Source organism: Cinclus cinclus, chromosome 23, assembly GCF_963662255.1.
Source record: "Cinclus cinclus chromosome 23, bCinCin1.1, whole genome shotgun sequence".
In the NCBI taxonomy this organism is placed as follows: domain Eukaryota; kingdom Metazoa; phylum Chordata; class Aves; order Passeriformes; family Cinclidae; genus Cinclus; species Cinclus cinclus.
In genome coordinates, this window is record NC_085068.1 from 5,049,115 (window position 1) to 5,070,566 (window position 21,452).

The 21,452-nt window shown below is 44.8% G+C and overlaps 1 protein-coding gene across 3 annotated transcripts in view; it reads right to left on the bottom strand.

The window, feature by feature from the left end:
• The window catches only part of CAMTA1 (calmodulin binding transcription activator 1), a 234,288-nt gene that overhangs the window by 144,501 nt on the left and 68,335 nt on the right, over nt 1-21,452 (bottom strand). For all 3 annotated transcript variants that reach the window (XM_062507528.1, XM_062507526.1, XM_062507527.1), the window contains exon 4: nt 11,062-11,197. In XM_062507528.1, the coding sequence (XP_062363512.1) occupies nt 11,062-11,197 (136 nt within the window). The remainder of the gene's footprint in view (nt 1-11,061; nt 11,198-21,452) is intronic.

The following is a 21,452-nucleotide window of genomic DNA, read 5'->3' on the forward strand; positions in this document are numbered from 1 at the left end:
AAGGTGTAGCCTTTGAAGGCCTTTTGATAAATCCCTGCTTTATTTTTAACACTGGCTAGCCTCTGTTCTAGGATGCTTGTCAAGGCACCAATCCCAGCTGCTCCTCTTGACCTTGCAATCTGTATTTTAATTAATGTGTCCCCTTGGTTACAGAATACCAAGGATATCAAGGAACATTACAACTAACGATCTTGTGCTTGGGGGTTTTCCTCCCATCATGGACTGTCAACAACTGTTACTTATTTTTCTTTGACTTTGATAATCTAATGTTAAAATCACAACCTATCCCAAATCCACTTCAGATTTTGTTCGTTTAATCAAGAGTTGAGCAATTTCCAGGATGTTTTTAGAATTCAAATATTGGGTGGTTGCACGCTGAGCCAATCCTTTGATATCTGAAAAGTTCTCCAATGCCAACCTCACAGTTTTAATCTTCCTGGTACTGCAGGCAATCTAGTTGATCTTACAGATGATTCTGATTAAATGAGCTTTTTTTCTCTCTCCCATTCTCACAAAAATATATAAAATATTTACAAATGTGATACAATGAACTCTATGTTCTTCTGTTTAGAGCAACACTTAGCATACAGGTTCTGACATTTCTCAGTGATTAAAGAAACTAAACCTAAAATTCTTTAAAACTATTTTATTCAATACTCTGTTGGGGTTTTCCTCTAACAGCAGTCAGTGTTATGAGAGCGAAGCTCTCATAGGTTATATATAAGAAGAGTTATTTTTGTGGATAAAAGACAACAAGGAGTCAATAATCTTTGGCAGACAGCCTTCACTGTTCTGCTAGCACAAGCGCATCCAACTGCTGATGAGCCTTAATGCTTCCCTGATATTGTTTTCTGCTATAAAATGGAAGATCTAATCTATGCTGAAGGTCAGTCCCCACCAAAGACTGCAATCAGTGATAGCCTTCATAAACTCACTGATATTTGTACTATTGTGTAACATCCTCTGCCCTGTCACAGCAGTGGCTCCATCGATGTGTCCTCTGCCCAGGATGCTGCAGAGCTGGAAGTGCCCCCACTTCTGCACGGTCCTTTGTGCATGAGGAAAAGCTGATCCAAAGATCAAATGAGAGCATGTTGAAACTGCTGGCACAGGCAGTATATACAGGATATGTATATACTATATATGTATATAGTGTGTGAACAAGTGTGTGAACAAGTGTGTATCCTTCATGAACAAGGATAAAGCCCTGCCCACATTCCCCAGTGGCTCCCACCTCTGCTAGGGACGCACACTTGCACTTAGGGCAACAGCAGGAGAAAATCCATCCTTTCAGTGATCAACTCTAAATGTACATCTTTTAGAAAAAAAATCGTAACTAAAACCTAGACTTCTCACCATACCTTGGAGTCAGGCAATTATGAGGGACTTTTAATGAGTAATTTAGGTAATTAAAAAGTCAGATATATAATATGCAAGAAGCATCATCAGTGTGTCACTGCTCCATGGCACGGTGCTCCTGATCCTGGCCAGTGCTCATGATGGCACCAGTGCCATCTCCTGCCAGCACATCACTGTGGCTCAGTGATGGCTGCTGCAAAGGGTTTTCCATACAAGCCTGAGCTTGGCTCATGTTGGAGCATGTTTGACACCAACATGTATAAAGTATGTTGGGTAATTGCTGCTAAAATTCAACATATGCTGTATCTCATCTAGGAGATACAATTTGCTGGCTATATTCCAGTAAAATAACTTTATGGCTTTCTGTCATGATAAATAACTGTTAATAGCATAATGGAATTAATATTTACTTTGAAGCTGTGCTGTCTATTCAAATAAAGTTGCTATATATAGAATCATTCCCATGCTGCTGGGCTTCTAAATGCTGAGAATTGACAAGACAACAGGCAAATACTAAATTCCAGTTCACTCCAGCCATTAATACTGTTTTAGATTTTACGTTTGTGATTGAAACCCTTCCATATATTTTATACAGGTATGATAGTTCAAGAAGTGTTAATTCAAATGTGTGACAGACAAGGCAGAAAGGGCTTTTGGGGTCTGGGAGCTCCCTCTGCCTGCCCTAAGAATGGAGACAGCGTAGGATGGTGGGTCTGGACCACCAGGCATGGAGCTAGGGCAAGAAACCTCATCAAGTGCTCACAGGAAAGTTCATGATTTAGCACATAAAAATTGATCATGTTTTTGTCATTATAAATGTACTTTTTATAATTCCAATAAGGAATTATTAAAGAGACGCTTAAGTCTAACCGTGTCTCTTCTTCACGGGCATGAAGGGAAGTACACAGAAGGCAAGAAAGAAGATGGCATTTCACCTTTTTTAAGCTCAAAAATATGCTTCTTTTAGTAGGAAAATGCTAAAATAAATTGTCCCGGCTATGGGAGGACATTTCACACACAATGGCAACCTGCCTGCAAGGACAACAGTGAGCCAAGCCATTGCTCCCATCATGCATGCTCAGAAGGAAGCGCAGCAGGAGGATTAGGCAGTGCAGCAGAGTCACAGGTGCTGCAAATCCTCCTCACAGTGCTCCAGCATGCTGGTGTCACCTCATCCTGCTTTTATTCAAAATTTCTTCATGGCAACAAGCACACAAAAACTGCAGGCAAAGTGTAACCATCAACAGAAACACCCACGCAGCATCAGAGAGTGTCTGGGGTCAGAAGAAGGCATAATCTCCACAAATATATTTATAGTGCTCTAAGACGCTGCAGTCCTCTGGAGCACGGGGCCTTTTAATGGAAAAACACCACGTATCTGTCGTGGCAAGTGACAAGGAGACACTCCAGCAGCATGGAGCTGTCCAGCGGGGAGTGCAGAGGGAATGCCGCGGTGGGGGCTGCAGCGGGCCGGAGCAAATTGCTGCTGGGACACCCAGCCCTGCCAGCACCAACACATCCCCCTGCAGAGGCACTGAGACACGGCCCAAAACAGCCCTCAGGCTTTGCCCTGCGAGATCACAATCTTCATCGATTGATTTGGATGCCTGAACTCTTCACCTTAGAAGAGTTCAGAGCTACTGTACCTTATTGTGAGAACTCAGCCGAACATTAAACCAAGTGCAGATCTGCCAAGCGCTGCAGTTTGAGATGGACATCCCTGGTGCATGGAGCTGAGTCCAGCTGTGTCCATGGAGGACGGAGGGACTCCAGCTGCGGGGGGAACATCACCACAACACTGAGCAGGGGGGCAGCGGAGGTTTGGGGGTCCGGGCCGAGGGCTGTGTCGCCGGCAGCCCCCCGGGATGGCAGCGGGGTCTCTCCCGCACGGAGCACGCTGCTGAACCCCGGTAATTCCCGGGATGGCAGCGGGGTCTCTCCCGCACGGAGCACGCTGCTGAACCCCGGTGATTCCCGGGATGGCAGCGGGGTCTCTCCCGCACGGAGCACGCTGCTGAACCCCGGTAATTCCCGGGATGGCAGCGGGGTCTCTCCCGCACGGAGCACGCTGCTGAACCCCGGTGATTCCCGGGATGGCAGCGGGGTCTCTCCCGCACGGAGCACGCTGCTGAACCCCGGTAATTCCCGGGATGGCAGCGGGGTCTCTCCCGCACGGAGCACGCTGCTGAACCCCGGTGATTCCCGGGATGGCAGCGGGGTCTCTCCCGCACGGAGCACGCTGCTGAACCCCGGTGATTCCCGGGATGGCAGCGGGGTCTCTCCCGCACGGAGCACGCTGCTGAACCCCGGTGATTCCCGGGATGGCAGCGGGGTCTCTCCCGCACGGAGCACGCTGCTGAACCCCGGCAGCCACGCGATGGCAGCAGAAATATGGGAACACCGGAGCGGACGAACGCATTTATCCCACCGCTCCAAGGAAAAGGTATTCTGCAAAGACGAGGCAACTACTACGTCTACAATGGTTTCAGGATAAGAAGAGAGTAGAAAACCAGTTTTTCTCCTCGAAACACAATAGTTCACACATTCTGCATTCCACTCGGGCTTCCCCGCTGTAGCGCTGACAGAGAACAGCCGGCTCCCCTGGCAACTTCGATCTGACCTACAGCAGACACAGCAAGATTCGGATCACAGCTCCTGCTTCACACTAATTCCTGGGTCAGATCTCGGCTGGGAGCCAAGAGAACCCCTTGCTGCTGGCACTGCCAAGCCCGTCCCCGCTCCCCTTCATCATGTCTCCCTTTCACGTCACCCCAGGGTACTAGTGAGCAATTAATGCTTTTTATGTCCAAAAAGTGTCCAAACACCATATAATTAATCCTTATTCCTTGCCTATAAAAAAGGGAAGTAAGTAACATCCTACAAAGGGGTGGACATCCAAACATTTACATGTGTCCACACTCTAAAATCCCCTCTGGCCAGGTTCTGTGTCTATGTTGCCTGCTAGGGACAGCACCAGATTGTGTTTAGGAAATCCAGCACCTTCAAATAAGACTCTGCTCTCCCTGCTCCCCCTCCCCACGCACACCTTGGCAAGCAATATCCCACTTTCCAACAGGAACTCAGGAAATTAAAATGTTTAATGCACCCCTGACGCACACAGAATTAGCAACAATACAGCAAATGAGGTTTGCCTTCCTGCCGCACACACAGTGAAATAAATAAATGAAGAGGCTCTCACTGAAAGCCAGGCAGGGAAGGCAGAGCCACCGAGGCTCCTCGCTTCCCACGGAAGCCCTTATCTCCGTCACAGCCCACAATGCAATTACAAGATTACAAGGCACATGCTGCTCCAGCATCTGGATCCTCCGTGCAAGCACAGGGATCCCTTCAGAACCAGGAAACCTCTTAATCTTGTGAGGAATGGCACGGATTCTCCTCGCAGCATGGCTCCCACTGACCCCTCTCCAGGCGCCACCTCCAGGGACAGACATCGCCAGGAGTTTGTACTTGTCCACACAGGCACAGAAAGAAACTGTGTGGTCAAAAAGATAAATGCTGACCACCAACTCTAGTCCAAAAAGCACTGACGTTTATTTTGTTTTGCTGTCTCATCTACATTGTAAACCCAGGGATAGACCAGTATCCTTCCATTCCCATTCCAGTTCCCAGCACATTAAACCCAGAACACAGAACCAGCAATCCAATCTCCTTATATTTTATTCTCAATATATTTCATTTCTGGCCACCGATCTTTAGATCTCCTATTGCATTTTGTTTTTGTAAATGGATTTTCCCACAGAGCTGGCAGAAAATAGATTTAATTTCAAATTTTTCTAAACTGAAATGGTCAATATAAATGTCAATGTATGTTTGTGCCATAGAGCCAGTGAGGAGACAGAAGCCTCACACTTCTGAGGGGTGCAGGGGCCTGCGAGTGTGTTTTGTGTCTGTATACTTGCTCTAATGCTTTCTTTCATAAGGATGACTAAAAGTGTACATATATTTATTAGAATTTTTGTTACACTGTTTTGTTTTGGGGGTGCAAAAAGCAGTATGATGTCTAGCACTGCTTTGCAGGCAAGTCAGGAGGCAAGATTCCCTATGAGCAGAGGATTCTGCAAACTGACATCCCCACAGACCCATCACAGAATGGTCTGGACTGGAAGGGACCTCAAGGACACCCTGCCATGGGCAGGGACACTTCCACTACTGTAGGTCCCTGGTTCCCTCTCTCCCCTCAGCACAGGGTATAGTTGCAGAACCAATTACTCAACAATTCAAATCTAGCCTGATGTTGTCATTAGCCCACAGAGATCCTTTTGGAATCATTTACATCGAAACTGTCTTTTTACATTCTAAATGAAAAATGCTCAGACTTCAGTGAATGGGATTTGAATTATAACCCTACCACATGTGGCTCAGCTTTATTCACGCTATTTATTAAACAGGGGAAAAACGGTGATGCAGTCAATTACAGAGCAATTACCTGAGCACTGCTGCAAACCTGTTGCCATGCACTGCAGGGACGGTGGTTGCCCTTGACTTGGGCAGAACTTGCCTACGGGGCACCTGCCAGGCAGAGCATCCCCCAAGGCTCTGATCTCAGCTGAACCTTCATTCTGAGACACCCAGATACTAGGAAAACTTCTACTGATGAAATTAAATAAGCCGTGACAATTAAAGGACTAGGAATGTTAGGGGTCTTGTAAAGAAAAAAAAAATCTTCTGTACGTGTACAGGACATTAGGAAAAGAAGCCAAACCTCAAAAGAATTTGCTGGGACTTTATGTTACTGCAGGAGAATACATCAGGACCCAGATATACAAAAGGATTATTGATATGTATGTTCCCTTCTGAAGAGACTCCCAGGAGATCCATTCTGGATTTAACAATAATCCATACTCCCCTTCAGAAATGGCAAAACAATGCTCCCATTTCCCAGGACTGCCTCCAACACAGGAATTGTTAAGATGCCGTCACAACCCTGCATTCCAGGTGCCATAAACACCAGCTGGAACAGGAATAAATCCCAACCACAGCTCATGAGCAGTCAACACCTCCACATTTCTGCACCAGCATCTGCCTGTGGTGCCCACTGTGGAGATGTGCACACTGCAAAGCTAAGTGTGCCACAGCAAAAGTGGGGAGATGCTGTTGGACTCCATGATCTCTAATGAGCTACAGGGGGTTAATGGAGAGGCTGGTTATAAAGGGGACCAGTCAAATCTCAGGACAATGCTATTTGCAGCAATAATAAAGAACAGAAGAGTGCCCCTCCTAGGGAATAGTTTCTCCCCTGTTCAGGGCTGCTTGTTTGTGTTAATGTCTGCCCACGTGTGTGTCATGTTTCCAGAAAGCCTCTCACATTAAACTCTCTCCTCCAAATCCATTCCACAGTATTTCTCTGAAATGCATTAAGCAGACTGACTGAACAATGTGATCCTAATTAGTCTGCCAACAACACAGCTCACCTCTGAGGGTGAGCAAAGCCTGTGTAAATTAAAGCGAATTGGAGCGAGTTGGCTCAGGCTGCCCAAGGAATCACTCTCCAGATTAGGGCTGCTCCAACGTGCCACCTCCAAGGCTGCTCTCACCCTCCGTGACAACCCAGAAGATTTCACCCATGATAACAGAACAGAGAGATGTAAAACCACTTTGCAGTTCAATACTCAGTGGTGGGCTATTTGGCACAATGCAGAGGAGCCCATTTAGTCATTTACCAAAAGCAAAAAAATCTGGTCCTTCACAGGTACCCCCAGCCCTAGGCTGCACTGATGCCATCCCCACTCTGGTGACCCAGAGTGGGGACAGGGACACTGCCAAAACCCAAATGCTACGGAAACGTGTGAAGTTTTGATGGTGATGTCCCAGGGTTTATGCAGTAATTGAATAATCTAAAATTTTCATTCCTGTCCTCATGGACTAATCTGCAATAGTGTTAAGGGACTGTTATGATATTAATTAAATACAAGTCCTGCATACAAAATTGATACTTTGCATCTCCATCTCCACAAGGGGGTTTCTCTCTTAATAAGACTGAAAGCAAGTTTTACTTTTTTTTTTTTGTTGTTGTTGTTTTTTGTTGTGTTGTGGTTTTTGTTGTTTTTGGTTTTTCGTTGTTGTTGTTGTTTTGTGGTTTTTTGCTTTGTTTTGTTTCATTTTGGGTTTTTTTGTTTAAGGAATTCATAAGGATTATCGTATCATACCAAAGTAACAAACAGCCACTCTTCAAGAGACCAAGGTATTTCAGATACAGAAGCTCTGAGGCTTGGAGTGGGACTAGGGGCACAGCTCTGCACCAGCCTTGGGACAGCCCTTTTTCATAACCACTTCTCAGGCACTGGGGTTTTGGAGAGACTAAAATATCCTCAACACAGGATAAAGAGCAGCAGGATCAGTGTCGACATTCCAAAACACAGATGACAAGAGGGAAATTCACTATAAAAACATGACCTCGTTTTAATTTTAGCAGCAGTTTACTACGAATTCACATGAAGGCACAATTACACTCCCCTGGAAAAGTTCATACACAAGAAAAGGCAGAAATGCATCCGCTGAGCCAGGCACTTGCAATGTGGAGCAGCACCATACAGAATCATGGCAAAGCTATTCCAACACTTCCCTTACTATTATTTATTAGTTAAAATTTTTAATTATGTGAATTGATTAGGAACACATCACCGGGGATCCTAATTAATTATAATTTTATAAGGATCACAGACCGGAGATTCCACAAAGAATTGCACAAAGAGGTGTATTAAGGGAAAGGCCAAATTAACTTCTCCTTTCTAGTTTATCCAGCTTTTTCTAACAGGACTGTGATCAGATTAACCAAGTAATACCCAAACCCCTCCTGAACAGCAATGCTAACCAAAGCAACATCCTGAGGATTTCAGGACATTTTCATTTAACATCCGCTTCGTTAAGTAGTTTATTCTTCCTAATCCATATTTATTTAAATTAGTGTATTTGTAGTCAAATTAGTTTATTCCTTATTTATGTCCTAAATGTGCTTTAGCTGCCACACCCATGCTCACCAAATTCTTCTGTAAGGTCCTCATATACATCAACATCCCTCAGGATATGATGTTGACCTTTTGTTTCAAAATGTATTTTTCTATTTACCCAAAACTTGGACAAAGGAGCTACCACCTTGACAACCCTTAGGAAAGAATTAATTATTAAATCTTCTAATACAAATCCCTGTTAAGAACTGGCTGGTCACTAGTTTCACAGGCCAGCATGTTCCTCCTCCCTGCCTCCAAGCTGCCATTTCCAGAGCAATGTTTGGATGCTATTGATGCTCTTGGCTGTCGGCTCTGCAAGTACTTTTCCATCAGTGTGACAATGATCCCTATTTATCTTCTGGCTGCAAGAGTTGCTGAGATGATCTGGCAGTGCCACAAGGCAGACAGTTATTTCATGCCCTGTTAAACCCTAATGCGGCTAACTACGGTATCACTCCAAATTTGAAAAAAGCCTTTTTTTGTTATTTTAAATCTGCTGCCTACGTGTCCAAGTTGAGAACACTGCTTCCTTCTAGAATGCTATCAGAAACCTAAACGCAAAACACTGTCTGTGAAGTACCATGGTGTACTGACTGAGTAATTAATTAAGAGGGTTAAAACTACATCATTCTGCCCAAGAAACACCTGAAGTCAAGAAAACAGAATTCTTCTGCATCATTCAGAACAGACACTGGCAGTGACCACACAGGTGCTGCCTGTGGATGAGAGGGTGAAAGTACCTTCTTGAAGACAGAAAATCAGGTACTAAAGGGCTCTCAAGAGAAGGATGCAGGAATGAATGGCTAAACCCTGGTACATCCAAATCGCAAAGCAAATAGTTTAACACTTATTTTTCCTGAGTGGTGAATGTGATCAGCCACAAGGAGAAACCCTGAAAGCTGTGCTTCCTCCAGCTCCCACGATGTGCCCATCTGTATTTGTTACTTTCCAGGAGCCACACTTCAGTGAAACAGAAATTAATGGGTTCAGTGCAGGGCTCCTTGAGCTAAACACGATCACCACTACATCCATGCAGTCAGGCATTAAAGGGCTAGATCACTCCAGCTCTGGAATCACCCCAGGAAAGTCCCATTTATTTTCTCATGTGCTCATGTGGCAGCCAACGGTCATCAACAATCTCTTGCTACAGGTAAAGGAGCAGCACAGGGTCTGGTGTTCTCCACTGTGAAAGTTTACAGAAGTTAATTAAATCACACTCTGCAAAACCAAAACAAAAAGAAGGCACCATTTCTGTGATTTTTTTTTTTTGTGCTTGTCATAATAAAACATTGTTATTGGATGTAAAAATTATGGAACAAAGTTATGCCTCTCTGGTGTAATATAATGCAATCCATTTAATACTATTTTAAACCCCAAAACCTCATTAGAGCAGACAGAATGTAAGAATGACAAATGGGCTAGGAGGAAGCTGGAACAAGAGATGAATTCTGGGCACTCCTCCTCTTCCCATTGCTGGCACTGACTTTGGGGATACCAGGGGAGTGTCAACCACCAGCAGCATGTGGGGAGCACAGGGTGCCCATCACCCCAACAAGAGGGAGGTTCATGCCTTGCAAAGACTCTGTCAAGGCAGGCCTGGGGGTGAAGCTGGAAAGCTCAGCTTAGCCTGAAGTCCAGCCTAGCAGCTGCCAGACAGGCCTGGAGACACAGGTGAAGCTCTGCCTGTCATGGACACCCCAATTATCTCAACCCTGGCCAGGCTCACAGGCTGTCAGCTGTAAAATCAACCCAGCCTACACAAACACACACCCGGCAGCCTCACGCTCCTTGGCCAAAATGACACAGCTGAACACTGCAATTAAACATTTCAACGGCCTTGGACCACTCTGGCCCTGAGTTAGGTATCCAGTGCTGGAAATACAGCCCTGCTGCCTTAGGAATGAGCTGGGCACAGCTTTGCGGGTGGGCTTCTGCTACTAGAACAAGTAATTGCCATTTAATAAATATAAAACTTGGATAAATGCACTTGTTATCCACACCTGGGCAAACCTTTAACATCAGAAGTGACCAGACTGATCAGAACAGCTCTCTCCTCATGCAGATGGAGGTTAAAAAAGAAAAGTGGTGTCAAACAACGATATATTTTAAACAAACTGGCTTATTTCAGAAATAATGCCTCAGGTGAAATCACTTCCATGAATGTGTCTGAGTGGCTAATACCATCAGCAGAGCAGAGGTTCTCTCAAAACACACATGGATTCTGGGCCAAATTCGACAGAAATTCTACCCCTGCATACTGCAAGACCAACACTCCATCAGCACACAGAAACTACAGCAATTGCTACCAAAACCTAGCTGAGATCTGTGAGAATCAAACTGAACCCATTCTAGCTACCATGGTTACAGAGCACTGTGCAGCCCACCCTGAGGTGTTGGGTTGCTCTTGGGCAGGCCCTGTTAAAAAAACCACGGAGTCTACCAGAAGATGCTCAGCATGGAGACACTGCACAGTCACACAGCCCAGGCAGCCCACACAGGCGGATGGTGAAGCTGTACTCACAGCTTGCTCAAAGGAGTGATAAAGAACAAGTGTATCTGCTGAGGGTGGGCTAAGTTGTGGTTTAACCCCAGCCAGCAACTAAGACCCAGGCCAGAGGGAGCAGATGGAATTCAGCAAATAGGAGTATTTTTCTGAAGGTGTGGACAGACTTTGTTGGGGAGCCACCACCTCCCAGCCCAACACAGCCCACAGCCACCCCCACCATGCTCCTACCTCCACTCCTTGCACCTTCAGTTTCATGTGATCCTCTCTTGTGGTCTTCCCATCTTTCCTTTTTTTCCAGCAATATCCATCTTTCCTGTATTTCACTTTCTTTCTGTTGTACAGGATCATAGAACCATTCTGTGGTCTAAAAGCAAGAAACAGGTTTGGGTTATATAAAACAACAAAACTAGACTGAAAGTGTCTGTGGAACTATGTCCCACAGACCAGCAAAAGGCTACACAGAACAGCAATAGTCAGGATTTTGTGTCAAATAAATGCTCCCCTTTTGCTGCCTTTACCTGGCTGAAGGGATGTCTGCGTGCTGCAAACTCTTCCCTGAGGATCTGGTACCTAATGCAGGAAGTGGCAGTGATAGGTTAAAGGAAAAAAAAAAGGGAAGTCTGATAAAATAGCCAACATTTTCACTGGTTGTATTTTGACTGCTACATGCTGAAAATTAGAAGGAAAGAAAAATTAGGGGGGAAAAAAGGATTTTTATTATTTAATTACAATTTCTCTCTCTTGCTAACACATCAGCAGAATGAGATTCCGACCACCTCTAAGGCTGCATCAGGACATGGATATTGCCTTAAATCGCCTTAAAGTGATAATAAACAAGAGAAAAAAAAGGAAGGATAAAAGCACAAGTTTATACACTGGTTTCGCTGTTCTGCTTAGATCAGTGCTAGACAGGGAGTAACCTGCTCTCTTCTGAGCTCCTTCTCAATTTCAAAGACACAGGAAAACTTTTTCCACTTAAAAACTACGATGGCAATTTGAAATGTCCTTAAAGGCATGGTGATGCCCAGTGGACTGGAGCCAATGTAGTTTGAGTGAAGAGAGATTTAGCTGTTTGCTAGACCGAATCACAACCAAAGCAAGTCTGTTTTAACACTGAGAAATAACAAATACCCTCCAAGCTGAGAGGCAGTGAGCATTTTTTCCATATACACATAAATATTTATTGCTTGTGGCCAGAAACCCAAGCCTCATCCTCCCAAACTACACCTTCTCCTATTCCCCAGGTCCCAGCATCCTGGACCCAAGGGCTCAGGGAGGCTGCTCCTCCTCTTTTCCTCCTACCCACCACCCTGAAAATAAACACTCAGGAGTCGGCACAGCCCCGGTATGTGTTTGACAGCACTGTAGATAGTGCATTAGTCCAGTGGAGGTATTATGTCTCTCATTCCAGTATTTATTCTATAAACCCCAGTCACTGCACGTGTCAGCTCAAACCCTTCTCACACCACCAGAGATCCCCCAGGCACCGTCAGGCTGTGTCCCATGGCTGACAAGTCACCCTCGTGGTCAGGGCAGGCCATGAAAAGCCACCACGAGCTCATGTCCTGCCTGATGCCTCTGCACTCACACACTAAAACAAATTCACACACCCTTTACAAAACATGCATTCAAAGGACCTGGAGGCTTCTGATGCCAGGGAAATCCTGATTCCCTTGCCCCCAGCACCACGTGGGCACAGGCAGGGTAGAGCGAGCTCTGCAGCCTCACTGCTGCTGTGCAGGGCTGGAACCAGGTTTGTTGGTTTACTTCTGCAATGAAAAAGGAACACAGTGATAGGGCACTGGCAAAGCAGTTAACAAGATTTATAGAAAATAGAGCCCAATGAAACAAAATCTCTTAAGGATCTCTGGAGCAGTTTTCGATTTTGATAAGAGTGTATCGAGCTGCTTTAAGGCTCACAGAAAGCAGCTGGTTTTTAAAGATAACTTCATGAGATGAGACTCAATTTTAACCTGATCTACACTGATGCTGTATTTCACCCTCTGTAAGAACTGAGAGAGGAAAGCTCTGCCCTGCTCATCCCTCAGCGTTCAGACATAGCCCTGAGCAGACAAGTGATCATGTGGGAAGATGCAGCCTGCCGGGGATTCCCAGGGCATGTGACAGATGCGACTCCAGCCCAAATCTCTGGGGGTTTTGCCACTCAGCCTGAATTTGGGGATTTCCTTTTTCCCTTTGCAGATGAGAAGAACAAAGTCACAAGCCTGAGTGAAGGCTGCAATTCTTGATCAGCTCTGGATTTCCTCTCTTTTACAAGCCTGTGGCATTTAAAAGCTGCCTAATCTCTATTTTGGTTTCTTATCTGTGGTCTGATGGAAGGAGGAGGAAGGACAGAAGAGTAATTGCAAAGCAGAAAGCCTTTTGTCTCAAGTATTGATGAGATCTGGGATGCTTTCCTCCCTCTCACCCAGCTATCCACCACCAAGGCTTTCACAAATTGCCACAACAGCCTAAGAGCTACTTTTGCCCAAATTGTTCCTGCTGCGGCCAGGAAGAAGATCCTAAATTCTATTTTCCTACTTATTTTTAACGTGAACAATCATCTCCTGCAGCCAATGGGTCTGGGAACCTGCTTAGTGATTGAGGTGACCCAGGGCTCCTGACAGTGCTCAGGAGTGATCCAGGCCACTGGATAAACCAGTTTCCCTCAGTAAGACACAGAGAGGGAGCAGCAGAGGAAATGGGATTTCCAGGGAAGATTTTCCAGAGATGTCATTTTGGATTTGACACCCAACTCAGCTGTGCATACTGACCTCTGATCGAAGTCCTGCACTGAGTGGATTTTGTTTCTTTTGGATTAAGTCCCTCACCTAGGTCATAGGAATCTAAACCTACTTCTTGTTAAGAGGAACCAGATGCAAAGAGGGAATAAACAGAAAGCAGTTAAGATTAAGATATTTTGGTCAACTGATGCTTCATATCTGCCTCTCCATTAGTACTCAAATTTAGGTCCCTCTGGCCTGAAGGACAGAGATTTCCCCCTAGTCACATTACTTCAATATTAAAAATGCTGTTCAGTTTAACCAGCTCCCTCTAAATTGTCACATCGAGATGTGGTAAATGTCAGACATATCAGTTAATGAAAACTACGTTTTACTGCCTCAGGAGCTGGGGGTGCCAAAAGAGAACTGCAAATACTGCAAATCCAAAAGAGTCTCTTTTTCAAGATAACAGAGCAAGATCAGCCAGAACCATTCCTTGAGAAGGTCCATAGCTCTAAGAGTTATTTTTTAATATATCATCTGCATTTATTCCAGTTCAAATCCAAGCAGGCTATTTAAAGGACGAATATGGATGTTTAATGCAGCTGCCATAAAACAGAAAAAAACCCCACACACCAGACCCTTCCTGTACCTCACCAGTGCAGGAGCAGAAGCTGCCCCCAGTGCCTGGGTGACAAGACCCCTCCAACCCTGCCACCCACCACACTAAGAAATGGCTCCTGCAAACAGCCTGGATGATGCTATTTTTCACTTGCATGGTATTTTCTCTGGCTATGAAGTTATCATGGAGTCGAGGGAAGACAGGAGGGGACTATTTTCCATCTTCTGCATCTATGCATGATAATAATGAGAAATTAACTTCCGTTTTCCCAAAGGAGCAACCTACTGATGCAGAAACTGGCTGGGAAAAACTGAAGTCCTGGAGGAAGCCATGAAAAGAGACAGCCTTTCAAGAAAATACTGCACTGAATCCTTGTTCTCGTTTCCTTAGGAATGCAAAGAAGACCTGGTTCTCGAACCTGTATTCATCCAGGCCAGTTTGGGAATGGGGAGAAGTGCCAAGAGCAAGTGTGACAAGGTGCCTCCCACACAGCTAATGCCCTGCCAGAGCAGGCAGAGCTCTGGGACTAGCAAACACTGCAGGTGATGATCTCCAACTAACCACCTATTTTCTTCTTCTCTGCACTGTGTGCAGCCCTCACACTGCAGCAGTGATGGACAAGGACTGTCAGTCAGGAGTGCTTCCTGGCTGACATCATGCTCTCAGAAACACCTCATCTCTTATTTCTTGCTTCTGCCCAAGAAAAATACCTGATGACTGAAGTTATTTCTCCCCTGAGGAATGCTGCTCTTCAAGTCTTAATTTACTTTGACATTTCCCCCCACTGCACCTGTGGCTTATCAGAAGATTAAAGCCCAAATGGAAAACAGAAAAAGGAATCTCAAGCAGTTGCAGCCCTTGACATCTCACCTGCCCTTGGCCATGCAGATACCTGCACACTCCCTGTTGGTTTAGGAGGTCACCCAGGCTCATGAAAGATGGAGGCACCCAAGGTCAAGGCAGAGCCATAACCCCTGCCTCAAGGGCATCATCCTACCAGCCCAGGGACACATCTGGAGGATGCTGTAACAGGTAGATCTCTTCCATACTGACAGAAAGGTTTAAAATTATATTTACACGGGCAAATGTTTTCAAGACTGTGGGGACTTTGTCCATCACAGCTGTAACACTGGCAGATCACACAAAAATTCATTTGACAAACACTTTCCCCACCCCCCCAAAATAAATGCTTGGCTTTGACCCTCAGGCAATGATTCACACTTGCCTTGAAAGAAAAGAAATCCCAGCATGTGACCAGCCTGCATTAGTGGGACCAAAATCCAAAGAAAAGCCCCTCAAGAACTTAATGTAGACATTCAGACTTCACCATAACTGCTGGAAAGCCATTGCATCTCATGGGGAGAGGCTGCTGCCGTTACAACTCCACTCTCTTCACTGCAAACTGGGATTACTGGCACAGCAACTGAAGGAATCACAGATTATGTGTTTGAAATTTGTTTGATCTTTGAACTCTGCAGGGATGAAATAAAGACTTCAGATAAATCTTCATATCCATGTAGTAGGAGGTATAAATCACAAGGAAATGTAAATATGCTACAGGTTTTTTTGTATCTAGAATTAAATGTCATTTGCATTTAAGATGTAAGTGAACTTCCTTCATATCTATAATATTTAAGAAGTTTAAGTGTAAAGTCACAGACTTAGCAATTTTATCCAGAGCTGAGGTTTACGCAATGGCTAATCCCATCAAGGGGGCGTTAATTGGTGTCTAGATGCTCCTTCTCATAGCAGCAGTAGGCCATAAAACTTAATCCTTACCTCCTCTTTCCAGCATGTAGCCTCCATGTTCATCAACAAAAGTAATGTGATTCATTAAGTATGGAAGTAATTACCTGCGGCTCCAACAAACAGGACTGAACGAGCCATGCCAGTGCCAAGTTGGCTTTTCTGCCATCGTACAGAACTGCCAGGGACCGCCAAGGAAAGCCCTTCTGCAAGATCAGGATAAACACTGATGGCTGCAACACAAGCTGCAGACCAATACATAGCTGCTGGGGATCTCCTTGGTGTGGGCTGGGATAGCCATCGATAAGTCCTACCCCAAAAGCAGCTCCTTGGGGCTATTTAAGGAGTGATCAGGAAGCTGGTGCCACAGCTGTGAAGACATTCTGTTTGCATGGCATGTTGGTACAGAAGTTAATCCCTGGAACATCTGGGGCTCTGCCGACAGAGGCAGGACCCAACCATGCTGCCATCAGCGATGTCCCCGCAGCGCAATGCAGGCAGGTGTCACGTACAGCAGCTGCAGCTGCGAGTGACGGGGAAGCAGAGCCTTGCCTGTGCCCCCATGGGTGTCCCTGTCAGGCTGCAGAGGCCAAGAGCAACAGGGCAGCTCTAGGCACCTCAGTACAACACTCTGACCACCACCACTCCTTCTGTGCTAAGAGCTGTACTCACCAATGTGTCAGAAATTAAGGTCTTTGCTCTGTGCCCTTGCTCTTGATACAACCACAAAATAGGTAACAGCGCTACCAGCACTAATAAGAGTGATACAACTAACAACAGGAGCCATTTACTCAGTAGCCATTTACTCTGCTGCCCTTTATGTTTAAGTGTATTGCAGCTGGCCCCCAAAGTGTAAACTGCACCGAAGGCTCACACAGCACCTCTGCCTATCATGGCTACTCAGCCTGATGAATTGCACCAATACAATTTTCTTTTTAAAACCAATTTAAAAAATGGACCAAAAAAACCCCACCAAAAAACAGGTTAAAAATGAAGTAGATATGTCATTGGTAAACACAACCAGGTGGGTGAGCTCTGCTCTCCCATTGACATGGCAGATCAGAACTCAGTTTAGCACTTGTCTGGACCTCTCTAGGCAGGAAGATCCTTCCAGAACCAGCACTGTCGCTAAGCTGCATACTTAGTTCAAGCACTTAACAACAGTTTTCCACACATTTTACTCAGCAACATGATAATTTTCATGTTGATGGCTCTGAACTCTGTAACAGACTTGAAAAAGAAATTAGAAACAATCTTTATGAACTCCTCAGCACACGGAGCAATTGAAGCCTCCTCGTAACGATGTAGGGCCAAAGACGGAATATTAAAATTGTCATTAAGTGGAATGTACATGAAATGCTAAAAAGTCTTTCTGCAAATTATTTCTTGATATAAAGTCATGCTGTAGAACTAAATCGTAGTACAAGGTATGAAAAAAGCCTGTTAAATCAACTTTGTTCATTTAAATATAATTTTTAAAGAACTGGCATTCATCTCTTTATTGCTCAAAGATTTTTATCAATTTCTTTAGCCCTCATTTATATCTCTTCCCAGCTCCCATAGGGATACCATTTGATTTATTGGGAATTAATTCTTACAACTGATGAATGCTTTAAACTATTTTCAGATTAATCACCACCATCTCCATTGGTACACTGAGGAGAGCCCCATTCCCTCTCTGTGCTCACACACACCAAAGGGCTCCAGCCCCCAGGTGCCAGCAGCCATTCTGCCTTATCAATTACTCTCTCCATGGACACAGATTGTTATGGTGAGGACCAAGGGCTCCAATTAACTTTTAAAATACTTATTTGGAGATGGCCTCCTCCTGCGGGTGGTACTTCAGTTCTGAATCTGGTCACTTCTCAGCACAGCAGCAACACATGTATGCAAACACGGCTGCATTCTTATGGGGAAGGAAGAAAATGGAAGAAAAATTCTATTTATTGAGTTAACTTACTTCTTGTCCAATCTTCCCACTTGTAACAACCACCAACTCCAGGCTAATAAGGTTTTGTCCACAACTGTGTAGAAGAAGGGCTGTATCTTAGTTGTGTTCAAACCACCACATACCAGGGAAATTTGCCATGATGCATGTGAACCATGTCTTTGGCCTCTGGCAGGTGTCACCTCCCCAGCACAGAGGCTGGTGGCAGCCACGTGGGCTTTGCTGGTAATTGGGAAAAATCTCACTGGGGTTGGGAGGAGAGCAGAGGTCTGAGGAAGCAAAAGGGTTCTCCCTCTGCTAGCAGCATGCAACTTGACTCATGACTTGAGACACTATAAAAATCTGTAAATGTTTGAAAATTTAATAATAATAAATTAATTATAAATTTTAATTGAGAACCACTTCAAATGGTAAGTGCAGTTCAACAACTGATGAACTTCTGACACTGCAGGCAGCGAAACGGCAAAGACTGGAGGAACTGGTGATGCTGGTATGGGAGGGAGCAACTCCCCAAGTGTGGTCCATTAACACATCTGTCCTCCATCAGCACAGCCAGGTGCTTCCAGCAGAAGAGCACTATTGAAAGGGCTGGAGAGGGGACACAGTGCTGCTCAAGAGCCACCACCAGCTTGCTCAGTCCAGGCAAAAGCATCATTTGCTATATTGCAATTGAATTTAAAATGTTGATTTGCATTGGACTCCATTAATTCCTGATTCATAGTAACTATATACATAAATCTGGATTAACCTGGAAACCAGAGATGCTCAAACTGTCCCAGAAGCTGGGCTGATTGGGCTGCCTATCCTAAGCCCACAGCCAAGATCATCAGCTCTTTGTAGGGCTGAAGCTTAGGACTGTGCCAGCTGTTGAGGTCAGTTTTAAGATGGGGCAATGCCAGCCCTGTCCAGGCAAAGTGAGTGCTCCCAGGGCAGGAGAGGAGAGCTCACTGTGCATCCTGCAAATGGGTTCACAAGTGGTGGCACTGACCAAACCTGAGCTCTCTTTAGCAGTCTTCAACAAGGCACATGCTGGAATGCCCCTCAGCAGCCTGTTCTCAGCCCTTCCTCTCTTTCAAATGAACCTCACAAATATAATCTGTTTATTTATATCAATTTAGTCCCATCAATTAATGATGACAAGGCAATTAACTAGAATGCCAGACAGTAAAAAATAACCACATAATGCCTTCTTTAGAGGAAATCTATTATGTAATTCCAATCGGTCTTCATTAACACAAAGTATTCCAGTAAAAGGTAGTAATCTAGTTATAGTCTGTGAAATATGAAGATACGCAAAGTAATTTTTCAGAATTAAGGGCATTTTTAGTCAATAAGAAGAAAACCTGTCTACATTTTTTTCTGCAAAAAAACTTTTTTGCAAAAAACGACACAACTCCATAACGTTAAGGTACAGAGCAGTCTGTGCAGTATCACCAAACAGGCACTAAAGAGGCACATTCATCACCTCCCTTCCCCACAGCATTTGGGTCATGGATGAACCTGAGAACATGGCTGCACCCGTTTTTTCCATCCCTCATCCAACACCCACTGCACAGGTGCTGGCACCAGAGAAAGGAGTCTCAAACCACCAACTGTAGTGGTTTTCAAAGACCCTGAAAAACAGGAATTGCACTGATTAGTGTTCAAATCAGCACTCACAGCTCTATTTAGATGATAATGCAATACCCCACTCATCCTAGCCATGAGCTCTCCTTCACACACTGGCTCCACAACTGCCATTAGTGACAAGAGAATGGCACAGCATGACCTGACCTGGCTCATTCCTACCAGATAGACTGAGCAAGTAACTTGTACACAAAACAAAGACAACGTATTTGCTTCAGTATTTCATGTGAGGCACTCCAGAATTACCAGTGGTTTAATGGTACTAACCTAATTGATCAATTGTATATATTACAGATTCAATTTTTAGGGAAAATGAGATGAAAAACATGAGTCCACAAAACAAAGCAGCTTCACATGGAAATACGCATTTTCTAATTTTAAGCCTTATTCCCCTTCAAACTTATTAATAAACTCGTATTTGATAAGAGAAAATTAACCCCAAATATAGAAAATCCTGCAAACAAAGAACACAGACAAACATAAAAGTAGTCAACCACTTCTCCAAAACAAGACCAAGCTGTTAAGTACTCTCAAAATTTCTAATGAAGCAGCTTAAAAATCCCAAATTCCTAAAGGAATGTGTTTACAATACAAACTCAATTATTGTCTTATTCTGATGCTTATCTCTTCTTACACCCTCTCAGCTCATCCTACTTCGGAATCTAATTACATTCCAGTACTTTCAGTTCAGATGAAATTACACATTTTCAGATTAATTTAGCCTAAACCAACTTTTGATAATAGCCTTTTTCTATCATGCCCTAATTTGTGACCCTACAAGTCAGCATGAACTGCTATTTTAAACCTTGCATCACCCCACCATAAAGCCACGCTCTCTGTCCCCAAACCCAGCACAGCACCCAGCATTGCTGGGTCAATGTTTGCCCAATCTCCTTTGATCAAAACCCTCCTTTTCCTCTTACCTCTGTTATTTTCTGAGCTTGGTTGACAGAGAACAGTCAAGGGGTGACTGCTCCCTACACGCTGGTGCAGGGAAGGCGCGACCTTCTCTCTTTAGTTAAAACCCAAGGACAATGTTCTCACAAGGACATTTCAGCTGAGCTGTCACAGGAGAAGCACAAGATGGGAACATTGGCCCAAAGCAGGCCCAGCACTCAGCTTTCCCCAAACCAAATCCCAGGACATGAAGCATTCCCTGATGGACACCTGATGCTTCCCACGGAACGCCCTGCCAGCACTGTGCTGGGAATCCCGGCCTCTCCCCAGGCTGCCTGAATCCAAGCACGGCCTCCACAGCTTTCCTCTCACCTCCTTCCCACCAGTTGTGATCTGATGCAACTGTCAAATCCTCAGCATGTTTGAAACCTACTTGTTCAGGCGCCAAGTGGAGACTCATCTAATCCCTGCAACGAGTCAGATGATGCAATTGTGCAATGCCATGCAAGACTTTCACTTTCCAGAACTTCGCCAAGTTTTTAATATCATCAAGAAACTAGGATTAAATGATAGCTTCCCTATGAACTACATAATCTGAACAAAAACCCCCAAGCCCTACTCATTTGATCATTTGATCCTTTTCATACATTACCAAGAGTGCCCTCATGTCCTTCCTCAGGGCAGAACCTCTTCTCTTACCACTGTCCACTTTGGCACGTCAACACTACAGCAGTGGGACTGCGGCCACACATCACCTGCTTCGGGTGGTTTCCCACCCTGCACATGCCTCTGGCTATGACCAAATACTATCTCACCCAAAACTAGGGATTTGGGTAAAGGCAGGTGGGCAGAATGAAGGGAGCCGTAACAGATATAACATTCCCTCCAGATCTGGGATCTGTGCAGGATTAGAAGTGACTTTTTTATAAATTTCAGTAGCTGAGGAGATGAGAGCAAGGACTGAAGAGGAAAATAAACCAGACAAGAGCAGCAGACAAGAAAAGCCTGGGAGTAAAACCAGTGGGAGAAGAGGAGGCAAAGCAAGTACACAAAGCTG